Raw genomic sequence first — 9,339 nt, 5'->3', positions numbered from 1 at the left:
TATATATATATATATATATATATATATATATATATATATATATATTCAATGGAATATTACTCAGCTTTAAAGAAGAATGAAATTATGGCATTTGCCGGCAAATAGAGGAAATTGGAGATTATCATGCTAAGCAAAATAAGCCAATCCCAAAAAATCCAAAGGCTGAATGTTTTCTCTAATATGTGGATGTTAATTCACAATAAGTGTGTATGTTGAGGGGTGGGGGGCTAGAGAAGAATAGAGTTACCTTAGATTAGGTGAAAAGAGGGGAGGAAAGGGGATGTGAGGATAGGAAGGATAGTAGAACAAAAAGACATGATTACTTTATGTATATGACTGCATGACCAATGTGATTCTACAACATATACACTCAGAAAAATGAGAAATTATATCCTATCTATGTATGACATATCAAAGTGCATAAATGCATTTTACTGTCATGTATAACTAACAGGTAAAAATATAATCTCCAAAAAAAAAATAATGAAAGGGTCAAGAAAGCCTGCTGAGAATGTGTCATGGCCAGCCAGGATGACAGATCCTATTTCTCTGCAAGTCACCTGCAACCTGCAGCCATGTGTATACCCCCAGGATGGTGTGAACAGAGTTTCAGAGCTGCAGCAGATGGGGTCTCTGACATACTTCACTTAGTCTTTGCATTCCATGGGTGTCTCATCACTGAAATGAGGAAATAAAAGAAAGCAAGATTTCAGACAGTCTTGCCATTTGCATTGCTCAAAATGGATAGCCAGTCATCCATGAAATTGTGTTCATCGAGGGCCTTCCCCAGCCACCACCACCCCCCCTTGCACAGAGCACCATGCAACTCAGGCAAGAGAGAACCTGCCCCTCGCTGGTTCCTGTGAGTTTCTTAGCCTAATCACTGTGGCAGTGACAGCAGGAAAGACCAGGAGCACCCTGAACACGTTTTGCTCAGGGGGAAGATTTACTGCATTCACACGACGTAGAATATTTACTTCAAATTAGGCTTAGAGTAAAGTGACCATTCCTGATTCCAAAGCTGTCATCACAGTGAGCGGGTCTCTCCTCCAGATGAAGGCAAGCTGTGGTGGGGGGGTGGGGGATGGGTGTGGAGCTCTCCATTCCCAATGCAGGCTCTGGCTCAGAATAAGACAGGCTCCATCAAATCATGTTTGCCAAATACAGCCATCCCTCAGTATCTGTGGGAGATTGGTTCCTGGACCACCTGCAGATACCAAAATTCAGAGATGCTCAAATCCCTTATAGAAAGCATTTGAATAAGACCTACACACATCCTCCTCTGAATATTTCAAATCACCTCTAGATTACTTCTAATACCTAATATAATGTAAATGCTACATAATAATTTTCATACTGTAATGGTTAGGGAATGATAACAAGAGCCTGTATGTGTCTATTATAGACACATTTTTAAACTATTTTCAATCTGCGGATGTGAAACCCGAGGACACAGGGAGCCTACTGAATCCACTGTTGTTTTTGAAAATGACTGTTTCCTGGCAAACTGACACTTGCCACTGGGTGTCTCTGGAAAAGCCATGTGGAGTCCACAGAGCCCAGCATAATTGGGCATTCTCCCCCAGCCTCCCTCTGAGAAATCCTCCCTGCATCTCTCCAGCAACATCTCATTATCTGATGTGTAGGACAAAGACCAGGGAGCAAGTAAGACCCAAGTTAGCAGCTTGGCTTCACTCATTTCTGGCCTGTGGCCTTGGACAAGTTATAGAACTTTGTAAACCTCGTTTATAAAAGGAGATGTTAACTGCAGCAGGAAGATTCTCCTTCACAAGAAGAAAATGGCTTTCCCCACAGCCATAATTTTTTTCATTTCAAGCCCTTATTCCAAGTGAGTGGGGGAGATTTAGCCTCCAATGACTTGGACTTTTCTCCTTTTCTCTGAGTGCTGGATGATGGCAGAAGATGGATGGTGCTAGGGTGTTGAGGGGCCCTGGTTACCTTTCCATACAGGTGTCCACTGAAATGGTGCTCACCTCTTTTGGTCATCAGTCATGATGGCCCTTCAGGACTGTATCCTGGTATTTCCTTGCCTTACTTGGGGGGGCACATCAATATTTCCCTGCATCTCATGATCTCTCTCAAAATCCATCTGTGGTCTACTGTCCTAGCCGGCCAGGCCAGCAGCCAGCATCCCACATCCCACATCCCGAGCAACTGCAAGGACCTTCACTCTGAACCTCCGACACTGTATCCCCCCACCTCCTCCTGCCACCCTCCTCCCCACCACACCTGGGGGGAAGTCAGCTTCTCTTTCCTTATTCTTCCCCCAAAGGTAGACCTATTCCCAGGTCTTCACTGCTCTCCTGAGGCTTTGGGAAACAGCATTTGGGAAAAGACTTCGCTTCAGCCTCTTCCCTTGATCCCCCAGGGAGCAAGTCGAGAGATGTGTTAAAATGGAAGTGAGATGGGAGAAATGTCACAGAAAAAAATAAAGCACAGAAGCAAAGATCTCCGAGATAGTACCCCCACTTAAGGATTAAATAAAATAGCACATGGAATAAAATAGCTTATTAAAGAATCCTCCATGTTTCAAGGACCTAATAAATGGTACCTATTTTTCTCCCCTGGACCTATTAATACAGACAGTTTGTCTATATAACTTGTTTGGAAATTAATCATGCACTGTTCAGTATGTTTGCTCTGCTGGCAATTGAATCTTTTATTTTTGTTTTATTTTGTCAGGGTCTGTACTCTATTCTCCTATCTAGTGTAAGTTCCTGTAGAGTGTGGTCCACACTCTAGGTTAGACCTATAGCAAGCACTTTAAAAACGGGTACAGATCTGGGCTCAGGAATCCAAAACCACATTTTGCAAACACTTAAAGAAGGTTGTTTGTGGGAACAAAAAATCAAGTTATTTTATTTTCCTAAAATGATTCATGACCTTGTTTACTCTAAATGTTAACAGAGGAGAGACGTGACCTATGTGGTCACCCTAGACATTAAAAATTTTAATGTATCTATTATTTTTTTAAAAATTCTACATCACGGTCACCACTGGGTACAAATATATTTCAGATTTTCACCTGGTCTCCTGTGGCAAAATGCTAATTGAATTGATTTCCTGGAGTCCCATCACTAAAAATAAATAGAGTGCAAGATCTGGATTCTTGAGTCGAAAATGCAGAACACGAATATGTTTTACTGAGAGAAAACAGTGTGTAGGAAAGTGCTGTGGCATCCGGGAGAGTCACAGAGGTTAGCCCTTGAGGACGGCCAATGGCAGGGTCACAGCTGGTTTCTCTCAGACTCACTCTGGACTGGGCTGGTGGCCCCTCCGGGACACATTATTTTGTGCTGGGCGTGGGTGGGTGGCCACCTGCTTCCTGCAGCGTGGTCTTGGCCTCTTACTTCAACACTCTAGGCCTACATTTGCTCAGCTGTGACTGTAGAAGGAGGACCTACCTCCCAGGGGCTTCGTGAGGATCCAGTGAGAGGATACGTGCTGAGGACCTCCCGTAGTAACGGGTACTAGTTCACGTCCATTAAACGATGGCTGTTGGTTCTGCCGCTCCAGGGCAGGGCAGGGAAGACTGTCTCCACGCCTTGAAGGGTGGCCGCTGCACCAGAGACTCGGCTAGCTCCCTCCAATCTGCAGGTTGGCAAACACATCCCTTTGGTAGGGCAGGAGCATGCTAATGGCTCAGAGGAGCCCTTTATCTGGGGGGCTTTTAGGATCCAGATGAAAAGTCTCCAATTGACTTCTCCGTAGTCATGGGCTATCTCAGTCCATCCCTCCAAGCAAAAATCTGCTCAGAATTCCCTTGGAAGTAAAAATTTCAAAAGGGACCTCGCATTTCCAAAGTACAAAGCCTTTGGGTGGCAGGGAGCATCACTGTGAGTCAAGAGGGTTTAACCCTTAAATATAGAAGAGTGGCCCCTGCAGCTGAGGACATCCTGAAGCACAGCAGCGAGGGCATCTGTTGAGACCTGATCCATCCTACCATGACTCTCTTGGCTCTGCTCTCCCCCCCACCACCACATGCCTTGGTTGTCCCTAGACTAATGGCAAGAAGCCGTGGCAGCCCTCAGCCTTCCATCTTGACCTGACCATCTGGGGGAAAGGCAGCAGGAGTTGCTTAAAAACTTTCTGGAAAGAAGAAAACCAAAAGTTTTTTTTTTTGTTGTTTTGTTTTGTTTTGGTTTTTTTTGCATAATCTGCAAGCCAACATCCCTCTTGATCCTTGCCTAAATTTGGTCCCATGTTTATTTCTGGGCCAGTTCCTCTGACTTATTAAATGCCAGGTGCTGATTGGCTTCATCTTGGCACTGGGTCCCAGGTCCACCCTGAATCAGTCACTGGAGCTCAGGGATGGCATATTGTATTGGCTTAAATGAAGTAGAGTCCACCCCTGGAGACTGAGTCAACACCCTACCCCTCAGGGCTGCCTCAGCAGGAGGGACAGAGTGAGACGGATGCCGCTTTACTGGTATTCACCTCACTGTCACCTTCAGTTAAGCAGGCAATTATAGAGTGTCTGTTGTGTGCCAGGCAGGGTACAGGCTGCCAGGAGGACACCAAGAGGCCAAGTGTTGTTGCGAAGGATAACCGAGCCTGCTTATGCAAAGTGCCTGGTGTAGCCCTCAGCCCCTGAGATTCCTCAGTATTGTCTTCATTAAAATGAATAATGCATGCGTGATCCTTGCTATCCAGGAGAGAGAGACTTAAACTAATAAATTAGAGCAGCATGCAAAGAGGAAGCCTGCGGGCAGCATCAAGGGGAGAGATCCCACAGGAGTATGCAAAAAACCCAACCAAGTACAGTCCCACCGCTCTTAACCTTGGCTTCACATCTGATTCACTAAGGAGGTACTCGACTCCCCGCTCCAAGTTAAGTCGGAACCCCTGGGTGTCAGGCGAAGCACGGGGCATCAGTTTATCTTTTTAAAGATCCCCCAGATGATTAAACCGAGGTGCTAAACCACAGTTTTAGGCTCTGGAAGAGAGAAAACACACAAATAGAGCATCCTCTAACAATGCCAGGTCGCGGCGGGCGGGGTCTCTGTGTAAAGAGGAACAGGTGTAAGCACAGGTAAGTGGGCAAACCCAGAAGGTGTTATCAGTGGGTGGCCAATAGGAGGGAACCCCACCCCGTGGCCTCTATTATCAATGGGGAAATAAATCACTCACACACACACACATATACACACACACATACACACACACACACAGAGATGAATCACAAGAGTTTGCTTTCCCACTCAGGCTTATGGGACACACAGTCAATGTAACCCTGGCTCCATAGCCAATTGGTGTCTTGACAGGGTCACTCGGACCCAGCCTCCACAGGGCAAATGATGGAGCCTCTGTTTCTTTCAGGGGGAGAAGTCGCTAAACCCCGGTTTGCGCAGTTCTTCCACGGCAGCCTGGCCAGCCTCACCATGCGCCCTGGCAAGATGGAAAGTCAGAAGGTGATTTCCTGCTTGCAGGCCTGCAAGGAAGGGCTGGATATTAACTCCTTAGAAAGCCTCGGGCAAGGAATAAAGGTAAGAAAGGAGCCGGTGTCGCCCCCTGAGACGTTGATTTATGAGGCTGAGGCTGCCCCACATCCGGGTCGGCCAGGAATGAGTTTATTTCTTGCACAGAAATGGTGCCACTGCAGAGTGGGGGAGGCTTGTGGCTGTGACTTTCAAGAGGGACTGATTTCTGCTGCCATCTCCTGAAACTCTGAGATCCAGTCCTCGTGGACCATCAGCCCACGCCCGACAGTCAGCACGTGCTCTGGGTCTGCCTGGAGGAAGTGATTCGAGTCTGTGGGTTGAGCGTTTGCTTGGCTTTTCATTCGCCTACAGGAACTGAAGCAGCGTGCAAAAGTACGCTCAGGCAGTGTAGGAAAAATAAATACACCCCCAAAAGGATCGAAAAACAAATAAATAAATAGGACCCAGAGCGACACATGAGAAAGGAAAGGGGAAACAGAGGGGGCAGAATTGGAGGTCATTGGGTCTGCATCATTATGGTGACGCACAGGTCATACTCCCAGCAATCTCTGGCCACCAAAAGGAATGTGAACAGATTCACTATTTTTATTGCCCGTGTGAAACAAAAATATTCAAGTGATCTGAGAGAATCAAAGCTATGTTCTGAGAAAAAGCGTCTCCTGAAGGGAGCAGGGAAGGATGTGACCAGCCAGGGGGTTATTTTCTGCCTCACCCGGACTTACAGAGCTCCTGCTGCCAGTGGGTCCCTTGGGTGCTGAATAAGTGTCAGAGACAATATCATCGGAGCCCCTGTTCCATCAACATGGCCCCCAGTCTGGGAAGGCAGAGGCAGTCTCTCAGCTCTTCTCAGGAAGTCAGGGTGGCCCAATCTCTGGGGACAATGATGGCTACCCAGAGCCCTAGAAGCTGTGACAGTTCCCCTCCCTGGTCATTTTCCAAGGGAGTGATTCTACATAGAGGTTTCCCAGGTGCTGCCCATCCTTACCTAGGCTGCCACAGAGCTGTGTCCTGCTGTCCCACCCTGGGCCTGCCTGCCCTGAACAATAGAGTGACTGAGGACCTCCCTCTGCAGGGACCTACGCCTGTGACCCGCACACTGGGCAACCCTGGAAGGACTGTGGTCATCAAACCTGACACTTGTATTTGCAATCAATCAATGTCCCCAGCTTCCTGTGTTCAGGGGCCATTTGTAATGGAGCTTGATGACTTCTTCAATGACGGGGAGCCCTGGAATTCACCAGCCTCCCTCTGCCAGCCACTGTTTTGTTCTAAATGCTTTATGGTTATTATTTCTGAGAATTTCCCCTTGACAGAGGACCATGAATATTTTTCATTTTTCACAGTAGGAACTGAGGACTGAAAGAGAAAGTTCCCTAAGATTGGAGAATTAGTGATAGGCAGAGCCAGAATTGGAACCCAGGGAATCCTGATCCCAGACTCTGGACTCTGGGTAAATGGCAGTCAGAGAAGCCTCCCCAGAGAAGGTAAGGTCAGAGCAGGATGTCAAGGAAGGGTAAGTAGGAACCAACCTGGAGAAGAGCAGGAGGCAGGCGAGAGGACTGTCCTTCCAAGATCCTGAGTGGTGCCAGGGCAGGAGGCTGAGGAATATCACAGGGAGCACTGGAAAACTTTAAGGCCAGCACTAAGGTGCTCAGATTGCAGGGGGCAACCAGGGGAAAGTGGGACCAGAGAAGTAGACAGAGGCCACGTCTTTGTTTAGGTGTTTACATTTTTTTTTTCTATTAGCAACTGGGAGCCATTGAAGGGCCACACAAGGGAGCATGATCTTGGTGAGTGTGGGGTTTAAGGGCTCACCCATGAGGCTGGGTCAGAGGGGAAAGATGGAAGGAGTGTAGGAAGCATCATAAAGCAAGATTGACTTCCCAGATCACTGTTTAACACAGCTGGCACACAAGCTCATGTGCATGCATGCGTGCGTGTGTGTGTGCGCACACACACACACACACACACACTCTACAGCTAATCACTTGTCTTTGGACGAAGCTCACAAGATGGCCTCATGTTGGAAAGGCCAGTCTTGACCCCACCGTATGTGTTATTTTCTTAGGGTTTTGTCAACCAGTGATGCAGAGATCATTCTCCAAACCTCCTCTCTTTTTATCTGATTCTGGATTTACCCCCTGCCTCTAAGTGCATCTTCTCTGCTCTGAGCCTCCGCATGAGGCCGCAGTTGCAGAGTTCCAGGATCTTCCGAGCAAACAAACCAAAGATGCTGGACTTAAAATCCATGCATCTTTTAGAATGGTAAATTAAGAACCAGAGGAGTCCTGGCCTTTTGAAAAGCAGAAGCGTTGCAATAAGTGGCATCAAAAAATGGGGGGTGGGGTTGCCTGGCTTTTCAGGATGCCAGCGGTTCTTAACCACATCACTGCAAATGATCCTGTTCCATCCCCTGGGCACGTCTGGTGAGAACTAGAGCACTGTGTAAGAAGTTAATAGGACAATTTATGGAGCGCCACTGGGGGCGATTTTACGTTCATTATCCCCACTCTTCAAAACAGATTAAATATTATGACCTCATTTCAAAAATAAGGGGACTGAGGCTCAGGGACTTGTCCAAGATAAATCCACACTCTTTTCCTCTGCACTCAGATTAGAAGATGATCTTGAAAATTATTAAAACTAACTTCCTTCCTTCCCTGCATTTATCCCTCACATCATTTCTGAATAATGGCCCTTATTTTATTTGCTGGTTACTGGCCTCCTCCTGCTTCTCCAAATAGAAGAATTGAAGCCCTCCTGGGATTAAGAAAATTCCCTCCCTGCTCTTAGGGCTGGACACAGGTCCCTCTCTTTTCTTCCTCTGGATCATGCACATTTCTGAGTATTTCTCCGGCTGTCTCAAGTCTTTAAATGGTTCTGGTGGTTGTGGTCTTCCATCCAGGTAAAATGCTGTGGAATAGCCACATTCCTGAAGAAGACCCTGTTCTGATTTTCACAGTGCAGTCCCCCATCACTATCATCTTTACAGTGTGAAAGAGCAAGGATTGTAGAGTAAGGCATACCTGGATTCAAGTCACACCACCAATATTTGTTATCAGGGTGACTGGACAAGATTTAATCCCTTCATGCAGACCCTGCATGTATAAAATTGACTTAATATTAATCTTTTAGCTATAAAAATTGAATAGAAGAATATATATGTACATATACATACATACACACACAAGTGCATACACACACATCAGCAAACCTAAGCAGGTCTCAACAAATCACAGGTCCCTTTGTCTTGGGGCAGCCTCTAGAGTAGCGGTCTTTATCTGGTCCAGCCCACAGCGGATAGTAGATGACAGGCATCCAGGGGAAATGAAGATGCCTACAGAGCCCAGAAACAAGCAGAAACCTCACTGAGGGCCCATCCTGCTTGGTGGCTGGAGAAACCAGCTGAGCTTCTAGGAAAGGTGACCATTCTGGAAGGGCCATCTGTCCCCAGGCCATCTTCTGGGCTCACTGTGGCCCTGACACAACTTCCCAATGGAGAACAAACACTGCCATGCTTTGCTGAAGCCCCAAGGATACCACCATCCCCTGCCCCTGGGGCGATGCCAGTGTGAACAGAGACCCACTCACAGAGCAGAGAATTGTGTAGCTGGAAAAATACAAGAACCTACTCCCTGGAGGGTTTTATTGATCCTGCAAGAACTGTTGGTGGCTAGGGCAATGCAACTTCATTCTCTGTGACGCTCTGGCAGGCAGAGCAGGGTGTCAACTAGAGATCCAGCACATTCCCTGGCCCGCGCTGTCACCAGGTGGCCACCATGGGAGTGCGCCCCCTGCTGATTGCCATGGGGGTAGTGCTAGCACATCCCTCTGGGAGAACCTCCTGCTTTTCCTGTCCAGCCCTCATGCCAGGCTG

General features: G+C 47.2%; 1 protein-coding gene across 1 annotated transcript in view; it reads left to right on the top strand.

The window, feature by feature from the left end:
* Positions 1–9,339, top strand: part of Clstn2 (calsyntenin 2) — a 346,124-nt gene that overhangs the window by 312,141 nt on the left and 24,644 nt on the right. Inside the window, exon 10 of the mRNA XM_048794510.1 lies at positions 5,341–5,507. Within this exon, the coding sequence (XP_048650467.1) occupies positions 5,341–5,507 (167 nt within the window). The remainder of the gene's footprint in view (positions 1–5,340; positions 5,508–9,339) is intronic.

The sequence above is a fragment of the Marmota marmota genome, unplaced genomic scaffold (assembly GCF_001458135.2).
Source record: "Marmota marmota marmota unplaced genomic scaffold, marMar, whole genome shotgun sequence".
NCBI classification, from domain to species: Eukaryota; Metazoa; Chordata; class Mammalia; order Rodentia; family Sciuridae; genus Marmota; species Marmota marmota.
The sequence above is the reverse complement of the archived record's forward strand: the minus strand, read 5'-3'. Positions and strand labels throughout refer to the sequence as shown.